The sequence below is a fragment of the Schistocerca gregaria genome, chromosome X, assembly GCF_023897955.1.
Source record: "Schistocerca gregaria isolate iqSchGreg1 chromosome X, iqSchGreg1.2, whole genome shotgun sequence".
NCBI classification, from domain to species: domain Eukaryota; kingdom Metazoa; phylum Arthropoda; class Insecta; order Orthoptera; family Acrididae; genus Schistocerca; species Schistocerca gregaria.
Window position 1 is genome coordinate 751,574,591 of NC_064931.1, and position 17,705 is coordinate 751,592,295.

Genomic DNA, 17,705 nt, shown 5'->3' on the forward strand with positions numbered 1-17,705 from the left:
GCAATGGTTTGAAGGGCAATATAGTGAACTTACATTGATGTCTTGGCCTCAAATTCAACTTATCTGAATTTGATGAAACCCAACTCGGACACTATCCAGCACCAGCTCTGCACCCACAAACCAACCACCCATAAATTACAGTAAGTGTGTGACTTGCGCATAGACATCTGGTGACCCAGACATCTGGAAACCTATCAAGTACTTGTTGAACCCATGGCATGCAGAATCACTGCCAAATTGTGTTCCAGAAGTGGACCAACAAATTTTTTGTAGGTGGTCACAATGTTTTGGTTCATCAGTGTATAGCTGCTGTTTATAAGCTATTAGTATCATAATATTCACTTGAGACAATGGCATTTATCACAGTGAAGATTTTTACATCTATTAACAAGTCATTTATATTAAAGTATTGCTTGTCATACAGCTTTATAACAAACTCTGCTACATGACATGTAGCTAACAGAAATTTTCAATCTGAATATTCAGACAGTTTGTAAGAAGAGTGCCGGAAGTGTGCTTTCTCTTGGTTTTGTAGAATTTCCAATTTCTTATCTTCATGTTACACAAGACCTTGTTCAATATATTACCACCAGCATACACAATTCCATTATGAATCCTAGAGAAGAAGGTTAAGTCTACATGTAAATAGTTTTTGTGCCTTGTATTGTGACTTTGTACATCCCAGTTTAATTAAAACTGCTTTTCATTATCAGCAACAAAAACCATTAAGTAAAAAATGTATTGGGAAGTAAGTATAACAATTCTTAGGTCCTTGAAAAGGCTTCTACAAAATGTTTGATTATCTGCTTTACACAATATTCTTACTGCTCATTTCTGATGGATAGACATTTTATTTACTTACATATGCTGCCCCAGAAAATAATTTCATAAGACAATGGGGAATGCAAATATTTAAAATCAGCCATCTATCTTGACTTTTAAGCCAGCATAGTGGAAAATACTTCTACAGACATAAAATGTTGAATTGAGCTTCTTTTTTTCATGTTTTACCATGTGTTGACTCCATTTTAACTTGTTACCCAGCTGCACCCAAAAGAATTTTACATGCTGTGCTTCATTCAGTGTATGACCATTATTACTTCTGGTGACAAAAGTTCATTATAGCTTATCTGGAATTGCATACCAAGAGTTTTTGTGAGAATAAAACCTAAACTGTTAGCTGTGAACCACTTACAGCCCTTTTCAGCTATAATCTCAGCTGTGTCTGCTGGAGTTGAGTCTGCAATCAACAAACATTACAGTTTTAGAATTGTCATTTAAAGTCATTGAAATACCATTTATGTAGGTTAGAAAGAAGAGTGATCTAACTACTGATACCAGTGGCACTCCACATATTATGTTCCCCCACTCTGGGGTTATTTTTGTGCCTCAGAAACAGCCTGTTTTCTTATGACTTGGGAAGTGATATATGATGATAATTTCACATGATCCCTCTTGATCCCTTCTTGAAAGTTGATTTGACTTTGCCATACTTTAGTACCTCTGGTTAGCAGCTCTTTTCAGAACATTGTTTAAGTAAATGAGCTAGTAAACATGTAGCTGTGTTGTGTACTGCTTTAATAACATTAGTGGGTTTACCGATCAATATGTCTCATAAGACACTTCTTTATTTATTATAAATAAGTGCAGACAAAGAAAAGAAAGAGAATACCTAATAAAGACACTATAATTACCCTTCTGTGCACTCACTTATATAAGCTTCTTGTCTGTGAGAAGGAAACAATGAATAAGAAAAGGAAGTGTAGGCTAATGAAGGAATTTAGCCTACTCCATTTCTGTCTTGGCCAAATGCAGGTAAGAATTCTGTTTCTCCTGTTGGTCACATGGTGTTACAGTATAATAACAAGACACTGGAATATTGTTACTTTTTATCACTATATCAGTCTATTTTCAAATTCTCAATATACTTTATACAACTCCACTTGTTAAGTAAATACATTGTGCAACATTTCTTCACAAGACAAAGAACATAATTTCTTTCAGATAGTCACATAGACCAATCTCAGTAGCTGCTAAAACCACTCTGTTATAATACTAAAGCTGACACTCTGTGATGCACTTGATGCCAAAAATACATTATATATTGTGAACTCAGCTTCCAGTATTTCATAGAACAAGATGTAGTCATTTTAGTATTATTTTAACTGTCTAAATTGAAGTTGTTCTTCAGATTTAATTTACACAATATTTTCTGAAAATAAATATTTATAGCAAGATTTATGTGTTTATAGGTTCATAAAGAAGGTTGCAAATTTTGATTATAAGATTCCGGTCTTTGTACAATATTGGCATTACTGTCTATATAAAAGTAGAAAACTTATAAATAAAAACAGGAATCTTGTTTATGTGAAAACTGAAAATATTGTTATTTTTTCTGTAAAGTAGTTCTTGGATCATTTAAGCTGACAATTGCAACTACTCATTTTCATGATACAAAGTCAATGTTGTTAAATGGAATGGTATGAAAAACAAATATATATTGTCAGACCAATAATGTTTTGGTGGTCATATACATGTACAAATATCTCCAGATGTGGAATATATAATTTCAGTATGAAAATCAACCCAAGTCTGTCTAAAATTTATATGGAATCGAATATTTCAATTGATATGTGGAAGTTCCGAGGAGTCGAGATTCATTATAAGGTGTAACAATCTATTACTTATTCACAATGGGAAGAACATGGGCTCCCTATTTATGGATTAGCAGACATTTGTAGAAGTCATTTGGCTTTGGGCCACAAGTGTTTTGTTTCTGGCTACTGCCAACCTCAGTGCTCCAATACAGAATGCTGCATACAGTATGTAGATAACGCACAGTGATTGTTCTACATGTTTCGTTGCATCACAAATAAATACCATTCATGATGAATAATGAACTGCTTCCCGGCCCATCCACTCTTTGGAGGATAAGTGGTAGCACATGATGGAGTGGGGCCATAAAAATTATTAACAGTATCACTGAATGCTGTGAGCAAGTGAACCAAAATAAAGAGTTGCTCCAGTCCATGTCACAACTAATGTAAGAAGCTGTGACCTACACAGGGGTAAGCTATGGCATATTCATAGTATTCAAAAATTTTGCAAAGATAATCCTGGGAAATTACCAGGTACTCCCAGAAAAAGAGGTATATACCAATTCAATTCAGTTCTGATTACAGTTTGACAGTGCTCTAAAACTAACTTTCACTTTAAATTAGCTTAAAAGGTTAATTAAGTTCATGTGTGTAAGGACTGAGGAAATACTGGTACTGATACTGTTTCCATAACAAATACAGGTCCCCAGGGGAGGGACTGACTTTTTTGAACTTCTGTATATATGCAGTTGTGCAGGTTATGTCCCTGGGTATTGTATCACCCCTTATAATCATACGTCAATAAACTCTAATTTGCAAGTAACAAAAACAAACCTGTGATCCACTGGCAGACTACAGCTGCGATAACAAGTGTAACTTCAAAGATCTCACCATAGCTTAGTTTAAGGCTAATATTCTAAGACTGGTGGGTACGAATCCTGCTGCAAGCAATTTCTGTTATAGACTCTCATTATTTTTATTCAGTTAATTTTAGCAGCTTGATGTGACATACAACCATATATATTGTTTCAAAAAATTTATCCCAGCCCAAGGGATCATCCTCATTAATTGCATCTGTACATTCTGAACAGAATGCAGTTCTAGTTACTGATGTGCTTTTTTTCATTTTTGTGTCATTTAGGCTAAAACTGATTGGAAAAATTCAGAGGGGTGATTTTGAAAGGTGTGTCGCGATAAAAATGACAGTGCAAAAAAGTTTTCCCAGTCTGTGGAGACCTTGGCTACTACACGAGGAAAATATCAGCTGGACTTGGGGCATTACATCTCTAAGGAACATTTTGTTGTCAATGGGATTTACTTGAAAAAATTTGTAACATAAAAGGACATTATTGTTAGAGTGTAGAGACATTATAGACTGGTGGTCACATTTCACTGTAGAAATGAAACGTATTATGGAAGCAGGAGTGAAAAATTGAATGTAAATGATCCATGGATTGACTATAATAATAATGTCGTGTGACTAGGGCCTCCCACCGGGGAGACCGTTCGCTGCGTGCAAGTCTTTCGATTTGATGCCACTTTGGCGGCTTGGATGAAATGATGATGATTAGGACAACACAACACCCAGTCCCTGAGCAGAGAAAATCTCCGACCCAACCAGGAATCAAATCCGGGCCCTTAGGATTGACATTCTGTCGTGCTGACCACTCAGCTTCCAGGGGCGGAGATGACAGTTGGGAAACATTGGCAAAAGGATAATGTTACCAGCATTGTGGAATGAGAAACCCCTGCTGAAAGACTTATAGTTGTAAATGTTGGTTCTAAGCAGGGGTTTGTCAAAAAACCAAACTAAAACTCTAGACAAAGTCATCCACAGGTGACTACCATGGTCAGATAAACACATAAAACTTGGAGAGATGGTTCATGAATATACTTCTCACAAATCTTCCACTGGATTCAGTAGTTGTGATACATCATGCTCCATACCACAACAAACAGGTAGACAAACCACCCATGTGGTACAACACAAAAGCAAGGATGTTGTGATCATTGCAGAAGAGGGAATGTTGAGTGTAATGACAGCATGAGAGAGCAGTCCTGTTCTCTTTAATTCAAGAAAACAAACCTGTGAAGAAGTCATATGTCATCAACAAAATGGCAAAAGAAAAGGCCACATGGTTGTCCACTTGCCTCCATATAATTGTGACTTACATGCAATGGAGCTAGTACGGGCAAAAGTTAACAGACTGCTTAGGGAGCAAAATATTTCTGATAATATGACAAACAAAAATTTGTGTAAGGTTGCCAGTGAATCCCTTCTGACAGTAACTGCTGAAGACTTGCAAGCATACTGCAGGAATGTCCAGCAACTGGAAGAAGATTATTAGAGGTGTGACAATGTTGTAGACCTCATGACAGACCAATTCATTATGGATTCTGCCAAATTGGATAGTAGCAATTATAACAACAACTCTTGCACAGATAAAGAATACAATATGACAGATTTTAGTGTTTTTATAGTTATTATATGCTTTATAATTATTTTATATATTATAATTATGTGTGGCATATGCTAATAAATGTTCAAAATTTTCATCACTTTTTGTTATTGCTTGAATGTAACTTGTATCTCTGGCTCTCTTAATTTCGAACTATCTATGAGAGACATGGAATTGTAGCAACAAGCACCTTTGTTTCACATGATATTATCATTTAAATTATCACAAATCTTGTAGGCATTTGTTATGCCCCTGTCTGATTCTTCGTTTTTATTTTTGTGGGTGGTACAGCCATGGTAATACATAGTAGTTATTATGGCAGCCAACAGATGGCACTATCAGTGCCTCTTGTAACATAAATTTATTTGTGACAGCAAGTACATTGCCAGCACGGCATTACTACTCTTGGCTTGTTCTCCTTGCATGTCTCATGCCCCACAACAGCCTATGTATTGAGATTTGGTGGATGGAGCTTGCTTCATCTGCTCCCCACATTCCCTGCAGAATCTATTCTTCTTGTGGTGAGGAGTAATATGTACATGGTACAGTGACTAATTTGGCATGATGCTTGGGACACAGTTGCAGCAGCCTGTCCTGTAATCTTTGTTCAGCTCTCTGATTACACTGGTAAGACATTTTGGATCTGAAGAGCTATGGTACTCCTTTTTTTCCGGAATCCCTGATCACTCTCTCAGAAGAAGAATTTAGCTCTTTGAATAAATGGGAAAACGAAGCAGAAATTTTCCCTAAGAAGTTTTAAATTTGCAGCTGTTGGTCTGTGACATGTCATTTCTGATCCTACAGTTTCAGGTTTTGACAGCAGTAAATTACCCTAATCAAATTTTGATTTGAGAAGTTGTCTTACATACATTAAGTGTTGTATGAGAAACGACTGTAATTTTGGACATTAGCTTAGCTGTCATTCACTTTAGAGTAGACAAAAAGTGAACATTTTGTGCTGGATGTAATCAGTCCCTGTGACTGTTGGTATGCTCAGCCTTCTAGGTATATCACTTAACAGCATTTGACTTTTTCCAAGCTTTTCAAAGCACACTGAATTCTGATCTTGAAACCAATGGACAGGAATAAATGTCAGAATGTCTCCCATTTTCTTTGAACATAATATCAGAAATATAACACAAAATGTCTGTCCAAAGTGCTGCACATTGCAGAGAAGTTCTATGAGTGGTAGAAGTTCAGAAACAGTGAGACTTCTCCTTGACTGAGGCTAAAGAAAAATCAGTTCATAATCACACTTTGGATTGGCTAAGGGATGTAAATATTAAACATTCTCAAGAGGTGATGTCAGGTCAGTTGTGTACACTCCTCAGAAACAGAGATCATTTTCTAATGTTCTTAAAAATACAGAATGGTGATTATATTGTTTGATGTTTATCAGATGCTAGAGGTCAACAAATGTTGTTACCCACAGTGTTCAACAGAGTCATATATTATCTGCAGGATATTATGCTGAAAATACAATTATGTCTTGTTTCATGACTTGGGACTCTATTAGCATTTCAGATTTCCATACATGACTGTAGTGATCTAATACAGATAAATGTGGCTTTTCAGTTGCAAACTTGTGATGGATTGTGAAGTTGATAGCCTGGAATTATTCAAAGAAACCCACTTGGCAATGTTTGTTAAAATAAATCACATTATGGCCCCAGAGACTGAAGTATTTGATTGCACATATCTGTTTTATTCTCATGCTTCTGAATTCATAATGCAAGGTTTTCCTGATATTTTACATTTATTGCAGTGAATCAGTTTGGACACTGAAGTGGTGACTATTGAGGTTATATTCCTTCCAGTCCAGTGGTCAGTGCAGGAGTCTATCTAAAACCAATCAGATTGCTTAAGTGTTCTCATCAGCAATGTATTTAACTTTATTTAACTTTGGCTAATGGGTCTAAACCGGATTGGTGACTACTAAAATTTATTTCACAAGTGTTGAGCACAACAAGTTGGCCAAGATCAATTTTTTTAATGCCAGAGGTAGAGTTATGCCATGTACCTAAACCACACATATTGCACATCACCTGGATCTTGCGAATGATGGTGGACCACATTGAGGAAAGGGGCATTTCACAGCATGCCCTCCTGTTTTGTACTGTAACTTATGATGAATGGCATACTATTCAACATGTATGTTTCCTTACATAGATTTATTATGCTGTCATTTTGTAATTTTGCAGTGCTTTGCTATTAACTATCATTGAATCGTCCAACATTCACTTACAGTTTAATATAATTCTTTGAGTATGCTTACTATCTGCGAAGCTGAATTGTTTATTTCATTATAACTCATATTGATACCCACAAATATTTATGGACTATTTCATCAGTTCTTGGAAGAAGATAGACATTGTGCAGCATTAATATGGTGCATTCAATTTTTTATGTGATAACCACACAAATTACTTTCCTGCTCAAATTTATGAAACCAATTTTAAGTAAATAAAAATGTCTGAAGCTGAAGTATTTCATTTATAGCTACTTTTCACTCAAGAAACACCATTCTAAACAAAGTTATAAAATGAAGCTGCAGATTAAAATGAATCTAGGGCCAAATTATTTGCCAGCAGTCAAGTACCAATAAATTCTTTCACTTTCTGCCACATTAGTATGAGAACAAGCAGATCACTACTCTCCTCATTTCAGTTGTTAGTATAGGCTTATTGCAGTGTTTCTTCCCAACAAAGACATTGTAACTATACATAATGAAGTTACACAAAATAGGATAGCAGATATTACATTTTCCTATATTCTGACCACCACTGTAAATGAGATTACTTTATCTGCTGAGGACATGATTGAAAGCATGAAAAAATGCTTACTAATGTATGTAGAAAATAATTATTCTAGCTGAGAAATATTGCTGTAAAGATAGATATTTTACAAATCTTGTTCTCAGTGTAAAACCTCTGTTTGTTTTTCAGGTTCAGGAAACTAGTTAATGTTGATGGTGTGACACACATATTGGAAGAAATTAAAGATTATATGAAGAGGATAAGTTGTGAGATAGTCATCCTTGATATACATGAATTTCCCCCTGGCTTTGATGAGCATGCTAGCAATCATCACCAGTTTGTTTCATTGGTACATTCAGTACTTGGTGAATTTGTATTGCCATTCAGCAATATAAGCTACAATTCTACTCTAGCTGAAGTTTGGGAAACTGGCCGGAACCTAATTGTTGCATACAACCATCCTGAGACTGTAAAAGGTAAGAGAACATTATTAATACCTCTTGGTGGAATTTATTCCACAGTTGAATCCTAGGCTAACAATGTAGCATGATACATTTACATAAAATATATTAGCAATAAAGAACACAGCAGTTTTTTGACTCATCAATAGTAAGAGGATCCTATACTCATATCTTTGTCTATAAATACCTTTACCAAATTACTCACATGCAATTATTGGGCAAAACCCTATGGGCAACCAGTGGTGTTAATCTTCATGATGGAAGCCACATAAGTAATTTTATACAGGACAGCCTTTGCCTGCTTTACAGCATGTAATTTTCAGGGTGTGCTTTTCATTTATTTATCATTTCATGGAACCATTTTTTACTGCCATCAACAAGGATATTGTTTCCATCACTCTCAGCTACACTACACATTCATTCTTCTCACCAGGTGTTAGCAGGGCAACATCAAAAACTTTTCAGTATCAGGTACTGACACTAGCCTCTGTATGTGAGCCACAATGGAAGTTCTCTGAAATAGTTCATAAGAATATCTTAGGATTGGTTTGAACATTTAACCCTCAGAGTGCAATGATTTCTCTCAGAAAAATCCAAAAAATTCCAGAACAATGAGTATATTAAGGGTGTCCTGATTTTTTTCACTTCTCAGTACTTTTCTTTACAAGGGAGCTGGGCAAATGTAAATCACACACAATCTCTCTTACAAAATGTGTGAACACGTGAGTTCCAATAATCATGAACTGTTCAGAATCACTCAGTTTTTTTCCATGATTCATTCTGATAGACATCATCTATGATGCTGATGAATTCTGCATGCATTATCACAAGCCTGGTATTAAGCAGGGAATATTCCGTGAGATATGAAAACATTTGGCAATACCATGTCTGTGAATTCATTTTTAACTAGTTAGTGCACATCACATATTGTTCTGTTATCAACAACACCATACATTGGAGGTTTTATCATCATATGCAACCCATCTTGTTACCAAACAACACACAAACATACTGCATACAGCACCTAATCAACAGAGCCAGTGATAAACAGTTAGATATATATGCAAAGCATCATGAACTCAGCATTATCAAACAAATATCTGCAGTAAATGACTATGACAGATGTATTGAAAACTTCATACAGAAAAGAAAGGAATAATAAACCAACTGCTACCCAGAAAATGAAAAGGAAACTTACTGTTTATATACCATTCACAAACAAAGTCTCCTTTAGAATAGTAAATATTTTCAGACTGCACAAAGTTAACATCACTTTCAAAAATACACAAAAAAAACTGCAACATGCTATGACACGACATGACCATATAGACAGATAAACAGATACTATTTGGCATTTACTATACAGTATGAAGTACATGCAAAAGCTCTATGTAGGCCAAACTGGGAGACTGTTAAAAAAGCCGGCCGCGGTGGTCTCGCAGTTCTAGGCGCTCAGTCCGGAACCGCGCGACTGCTATGGTCGCAGGTTCGAATCCTGCCTCGGGCATGGATGCATGTGATGTCCTTAGGTTAGTTAGGTTTAAGTAGTTCTAAGTTCTAGGGGACTGATGACCTAAGATGTTAAGTCCCATAGTGTTCAGAGCCATTTGAACCATTTGAACTGTTAAAAAAAGAAAAACAAGATCAATGAACACATAAATGCCAGTTCTTTGGCGTGAATGAGACTAACAGTGATATACTCAATTTCAAGGTGCCATGCTCAACAGCAATATTCTGTCCTTTTACTCTGGAACATTAAAATTCACTATCAATCTCAATTTAAAAAACAATCAAGTCCAAATTAAGCTACTGAAGAGAAAGCTTTGACTGCATGCATAAAACTATTCACAGAGGTAGCAGACAGAACAGCAAAGCAGATGCAGCAGAAATTGATTAAGACAGAATAAATGTTTACTGAAGAGCTCACAAATTTTGGGATGAAAGTAAAATTAAAAATATGCCATAAAAATAAGTTCAACTACTCATTGTAATGGCTCTGAATAAGATGTTTAAATTCTATCAGACATTATTTATTAAAATCTGATTGGACATGTATAATTATCCAAGAAAGATAAGAAGGTATGAAATTGAAAATCCTTTCAATTGGCAAGCCAAGCATAGACTATGGTTTTCTAGCATAATTATGGTTAGTTTCTCTGTAATTTTCAAATAAAGCAGAATTCAAAAATTTTGGTTGTCTGTGGGTATGAATCTACAGATGCCACATGATGCAATTCACTGTGTTTTGCCTTATTGGAATTAGAATTTAATTTGAGTAAATGACTGTTTATGTTCTGACTTCACATTGTTTTTAATTTAATCAGATGATACTATCATCATTGAGAATTATTTTGACTATAGAGGAAAAGTGCCTCTCACAGGAGAGTTTGCTTTTGTGAGACAGCTGGATTCTGGCTAAAGTAAGTGGTCAGCTCTATTGGGAAGTATCAGGTCTCACAGTGCCAGAGTATAGAGTAGTGACAATAAGACCATTGTGGAGCTGGACACTGTTGAGAATCCTTGATTTTAGAAGTGTGGAATTTAAAGTTTTTTGAGTGCATGAGTATGTAATCCTTTAATATCTGAATTTGAGTAAGTGTTGCAACAAAATTCATTTAATTATATTCTTCACAAAGTACTCTTTCACTCACTTCAAACCAGGCAGTGTAACTGTTAAGCTAGGTTTCTAGCACAAGATACGTGATACCCTGAGTATCCTAATACACGATATTATCTCATGTTTGGACATACTACATCATGTAAGGCATGTTTAGAAATTAAGTAGCATTTTGGAAAAAACTCATAAAACATTTTTTCAAATCAAAACTTATGTTTCCAAGAAAGAGTATTTCTTAAACTTCATGGTAAATGATAACAGCCAAACAGGATAAAGATTTATTGAAATCCTTGACCACAGTTTCAGTATATCTAAATATACCTTCATCAGAAGCAAAAATACATCCAAACAGGAAGACACTTTCATTAGCAAAAAACTCAACAACATAACTGAGATAGTAGAAAAAACAAACACTTGTAGCTATAAATAACCATGAAAATTACCAAAGTATTACAAGCATAAAAACCTTTAGGCACTTACTAAAATCACATCCTGTAGTGAAGATGCATAAAACAATTGTGCCAAAGGTGGCACCAGTAGTTATAATGAAAATATCACCTCCATCTGTACAGTATAATTATGAAGAGATGGTCTACACAAACACAGCATACTATCAGTACTTAGCCTGTGAACTAGTGTGAAGAGCGTGTGGAAACACTAGGTCAGACAGTTTCACCAAGAGGGCACTTGTGGTATGCGTGAGACACTCATGCACATTAAAACCTGTGATGCATATCCATGCGCATCAAAATTTTAAAGCTTATGCTAATTCAAACCCCCTGTCTTAATAAATGAAACATATCAAAACCATTTAAAACACCTGTATACAATAGAAAATATGAACGCCAATTTGCCTGTGTCCTAGTGTCAAGCAGGTAAAGCATGCACTAAGGAACATATCCAACTAGAGAGGGCACTAGTGTTATGCACAAGAATCTTGCGCACAATTAAAGGCTAGGATACATACTAACAAAAATGGACAAAATGTTGTAGAAAATCAAAACCATCTGTCATCATAAATAAAAAACATAACAGAATAATTTAAACCACACATACACATTGAAAACTGGAAACAACAATCATCAAAAATACATAAAATCCCAACAAGACAGGAAAGGAGTATCTCACCAGCATCAACAGACAAGAAAACTAGCTTCTAGTCAGCCAAACTATATTAAGTTAGAGCAAGGAGGAGTTTGAAACTATCAATAAAAAAAAAAATTGTTTCTAAGCTGCACCTGTTCATTAAGAATAAATCCATCTTTTTGAGATAGATATTTAAAAATTTCTAATTCTTCAACCTGTTAGAGTCTGAAACTCAGTGTGTCATCTTTACAATGAGTAGCAATATATCGTTTTCCTAAGTTACACATTCCTTAACACTAATCTTAAAAGTAGCTTTTGTACAGAAAAGAAACTACATATAAACTATGGACCTAATACACAGAACAGACAAAACTCAAACAATATGATTAGTCAAGAACATATAAAATTAAATGCAAGGACTGTGACATGTATATCGGACATACTGGACAAATATTTAACACAAAATACAGAAAACAACAACAGAACTAAGTAGTAAGCTTTAAGTGTTTCAGAGAGTGAAAAAAAGGTGAACTATATTAACATTATGAAGGAGAGAAAGATTTACACACATTAGATTGGAAATCTAGGTACATTTTAAATGAAAAAACCAAACCTCAAGATATAAGAAATATATGTCTAACTTTGACAAAGTTCTTCTCACTACATAGGTAATTCAGAACAAAATATTACATAAAAATTGCCTTTCATAAAAGATAATCGCAGACTATATCTCTGACACAAAAATAGATCAATAATGTGGCAGTTGCACAGTAATATCATAAATATGACATAGGAAAGTGGTTTCATAGTTCACAAATAATATGATGAGACAGAATTGTAGGTCAATACTTACTTACCTTTAGATGAAATATGTAGTGCTGCTGACAGACACATATGATAGTAAAAGTGATGACATTTTCCTAAATTTCAGAACTCTTAGTTCATTCCTCAGTCAGAGGAGAGGGATAGAAAGCAGTTCACTTGGATCCCAGGGTGAGAGGTGCCCACTTCTTAATCCTCTGTATAGGTGGGCACCTCTCTTACTGAGGACTGATTGAGCTGCTTTCTGATCCCATTTCTTTAAGGATGAAGGGATTAGTAGTTCTGAAAGCTAGTAAAAGTCATCATTTTCATTTTTGTGTGGGGCTATTGGCAGCACTAAGCATTTTGCCTTCTGAAGGTAAGTGATGGCTCACATTTCTATCTCTTAATTTACTAGTTCTCTCTGTTACTTTCCTTTGATACTATTTATGTGTACACTGATGAGCCAAAACATTATGACCACTACACAGTGTGAGATTGTAGGCATGAATTGAATTGAATTTTATTTGATCCTGTAACATTACATTGTGTACAGTAAATGTACATGTAATATAGGACATGACAAAGTAGTAACATTCGTTATTTTTCTACCCTTTTAGCTTACATTCTTACATCATTGATAATGAATAACAATATATACAAATTTAATGGCATAAGTATTCTGTAACACTGTAAAACTCTTTTTCAGTGAGATAGTTTTCAAGTTTCTTTGGAAAGTGATTGTCAAGCACACTATCTTGCAGGTTTATAGGCAGACTTCTTAGTACTCCGATAACACAGAACTGGGGTCCCTTTTCTAGCATTCCCAGTCAGTGAGGTATGCTCCGTACTTCATTCTTCCTTCTTGTATTGTGTGTGTGTACACTAGCATTTGTAATCCAGTCCTCACTACCTTTTGTGGTGTACATTATTGTTTTGTATGTACACAGCGATGAAAACGTCACAATACCTAACTTCCTGAAAGAGTTTCTGCATGTTTCAGAGGTCTTTCTTATTAAAATGTTCCTAATTGCTTTTTTTAAACACTTGTTTTGTCTCTCATTTGTTTGAATTTCCCCACACAGTCACTCCATACTGTAAGTATGGTTTGAAAAGTCCATGATACACTGTACACAGAAGGTTCTTGTCTGAATACTGTGATAGCTGCATCATTAAGAATATGACAGAGCTCAGTTTCTTACAGACATTGCTAATATATTTTTCCATTTCAGTTCATTATCCACAAGAATACCTAAGAATCTAGCAGATCCTACTTCTCCCACCCTTGTACCATCAATCTCTAAATCCATGTGGCATGGTAGGGAAAGCACATAAGTGGAGCACAGACAAAAGGGGAATCATGATACAGGATGCAAATGGGGAAATCCACTGACATAAGTAACTTTGAGATAGGGCAGACCGTTGTGGTTCAGTGTCTGCAAATAAGAATCTGGAAACAGTGAAACTGGTTGGCTATTCAGTGCATGTTGTGCAATGTGACTCCATAGCAGGCAATTGCTACTTGTTTCCACATTGAACTAATTGCATCATCAGTTAAGAGTATAGTGGGCACATGGTCGAGGAGATTGGACTCCCAGTTGATTTAAATGTGTTGCCTAGTCACATGAACTAGCCTCTGGCTACATTGCTGTCTAGACAAACTGCTGCTCCAAACATACGTAGACTGCACCACGGACATGGGCTGGCTAGGGCAGTGTTACATCAGAAGGGGGGGGGGGGGGGGGGGGAGGGGTGGACATTCACCTGGACTTCTGTGGCACATGTAGTAGTAATAAAAGGCACTGTGGCAGCTGTGGGCTACGGAAATATTATTATGAATTATTGTCAATGTTTCACTTCCATACAAGGCTACACTCCATACAAATACTTTCAGAAACAACTTCCTGACACTTAAATCATATGCCTCTGGAAACCCATCAAAACTTACAAAATCAATGTCATGCAGAACTACTGCTGTTCTGCATTCAAAAAGTGAACTGACGTGCTGTTTAATAGATGGTCAAAAAGTTTTGCCTCATCAGTGTATGTGTATTTATCTTAGCTTGATTTTATACAGGTACTGCTAAAAAAAAAAAGCCATACTCAGAATGAGTAGTGGAAAATTAAAATAACACAAAAATTGTGTCAAAATTCACTTTGTATCAAATTTACATTTCATATAATTTATTGAAATTGTGGAACACCACAGACAAAAAAATTGTTCCACTTTGTTTCCCTAAAGAACTTCAAAACGTAGACATGATTGTTCCTCAAACAATCATAAAATTAATTCTAAGCCCAAAACTTTATCCAGCTAAGCAAGTAATCCATTTCTAATGACAGAAGCTATAATGAGACAATAAAATTTAGCTTTCTCTCTCTTTTTCTGTGTTGGTGTAGTTCTCTACTTTATAATTTACACCACACCTGTCTTCTTTGTTCGATCCTGTTTTTCTTTTTATTTGTATTGCAATACATGTGTAATGACTAAACTTAGTTTTACTTTTACCCTAAACCTTTATTCAGTGCTTAAATTTCAAAGGTTTAACCACTTGACACCATTTGTCTTTTCTCAGTTCACCTTTCTTCCAAAGATAGTCTCTGTAGAAGTCAATATTATTATCAAAGAATGTCACTTTTAGCATTTTATTTCTTATGGTGAGTCCTTCTAATCCTAGCTGCAGATCACTTATGTTTGGTCAGGAAACTTAGGGAAATGCAACCGCATGATGTCTTTGACAACAATCAATACTGTGACAGGCAAATAACCTATTCTTTTCATGGCACAAATACAGTGAGATAGTTTTATATCAGGAAATTAAATTCCTTGGACAATGCACTTTTCTTCCATTTGTACCTTGAAAATGACAGGAAGATTCAAGGCACAAACTGAAAAAGAGAAAACTACAAGAAATTATAAATTTCTCATACAGCGAATTCTTATCGCATTGGTACCATAAAAATGATGGTTGTGCACCTGTCACAATATCAACAGTTGTCAAACATGTCACCAGGCTGATTCCCACATGTTGTTTGAACATTTTATACACCAGAACAAATTAAAGTTTCATACTTCCACTCTTCTTCACCATGTCTACACTCTTTTTTTTTTCTTATAACTTACTTGATAGTTCCAAAAGAAGCAATTCATAGTAAATATATATTGAGATTCAGAATCTGAATGTATCTTCAACTGTATCACAGCCTTTGATTCTTTTTGGTAAGTATGGAGTTTCTGCTTCCTGCTTTTATAATGCTAAGTGAAATTTTGGAGGAATAATCATCTAAGTACATAACAACTGCACTTTCTTTTTACAGAATTTGACTGGTTATGGGCACCTATTACTCACAAGTGGTTGGAAAGTAATTCACCTCAAGATGTAAAGGAATTCTTACAAGAATGCATTGACAATGCAAGGATATCAAATGAAACCACCTTTTGGGTTGCTTCAGCTTTTCTCAAACCTACTCCCATAGACTTTATGTTTGGTGGTGCAAAAAGCCTACGTGAGCTTGCAAACAAGTTAAATCAAAACCTTACAAGGTGGTTTATGGATGAGTGGTGGGAATTTGCTAATATTGTTAGCACTGATTTTTTTCTGGGCAATACAATAATTGATACTGCTGTAAAATCTTGCCTTGACAAAGCAAATAATTTAACTCAGTCTCGCTTAGATTTTAGAAATAAATGAAACCTCAAATGATTATCTGCTTCATTGTCAATATATGAAGACATGCTAGACAAGAAGTCAAGATGACAACAAGTGCTGTTAATAGAACTTTTGTTGTAGTTGAAGTGATGTAAAAATATGCATACTTGGTGTGAGATGTACACAATGGGGGACAGTGGGAGATGTCTGTGGTTTACTGTAATTTTTTCTGTAACCAATTGTAAATAGTGGAATAATATTTGACTAATTAACAAAACATGTAATAAAATATTGTTGGTGCATATTGGAGTTTTATTTTTTCCAGTATATATCTTGTATTCACATTTTCAAAATGGTCAAAAAGTCTCAAAATAATATTTTAAGAGGTCTAAATTACTAAAACATGTACAAAAATCTAAAACATAAATTAATTATATGAACAAGAGGTGTTTCACATCAGTTTATAATGTTTCCATAATATGAGATGTGTTTAAAAAAGATACAGTGGAAAATATTTCCTAAATAAATGCTTTTATATACACAAAATTTGTGTGTTATAACACTGAAGATCTTTTGAAAAATAACTATGAAACTTTTACATGGCTGCTGTAAAGTCATAATGTTCAGTATTTGCAAATTCTGTTCACTGCTGAGATGCAGATTCTACCATTTTTATTTTAAGTTTGTGGCTGACATTTTTTTAAATAATCTGCTTAGAAGAAACTGTAACAAATAGTTTTATTAATAATTTCATTGTCTTACAAAATATTTCTGTATCCACTTTTACTAGGAGAGAATGTTTTGTGTGTTCATTTCACTCCTGACTGTAACTCCAGGAGTACATAAGGTACTATGAACTCATTATCAATAATGACTTGGTGTGTGTTAATAAATCAGGAACCAAGAAAATGTCCCAGCTTCTTGAGAAATAGTAAAAAATGGTAACCCAGCATTAGAAGAGATATTGCGCACTAATGAAAAAGATACTGAATGTGCTTTTGGGAGGAACACACAAAATCCCCAACTTGTGCACTGAGATTTAGATTCTCAGTATTTTCTCAAGTCACTTTAGATGAGTGCTGGGAGCAGTGTCTCGATATTTGCCACATTTAATTTCCAGCATCAGCTTTTAAGAACTATGAATGTGTGTCATTCTGATGACCTTTATGTTCATGATCTCTAAAAATTTCATCACTTTCTTAAATAAGTTGTCACAAAAATGTATGTTGTCATGAACTCTGTCACCTTTATTAAATTTATTAGTGCTGAAACACCTCA

The 17,705-nt window shown here is 35.0% G+C and overlaps 1 protein-coding gene across 1 annotated transcript in view; it reads left to right on the forward strand.

Annotated features, from left to right (window-relative positions):
- The window catches only part of LOC126299372 (PI-PLC X domain-containing protein 1-like), an 86,278-nt gene extending 69,549 nt beyond the window's left edge, over window positions 1-16,729 (forward strand). The window contains exons 5-6 of the mRNA XM_049991235.1: window positions 8,002-8,288; window positions 16,096-16,729. Of these exons, the coding sequence (XP_049847192.1) occupies window positions 8,002-8,288; window positions 16,096-16,469 (661 nt within the window). The 3' untranslated portion in view covers window positions 16,470-16,729. The remainder of the gene's footprint in view (window positions 1-8,001; window positions 8,289-16,095) is intronic.
- The last annotated feature ends 976 nt before the right edge of the window (window positions 16,730-17,705 follow it).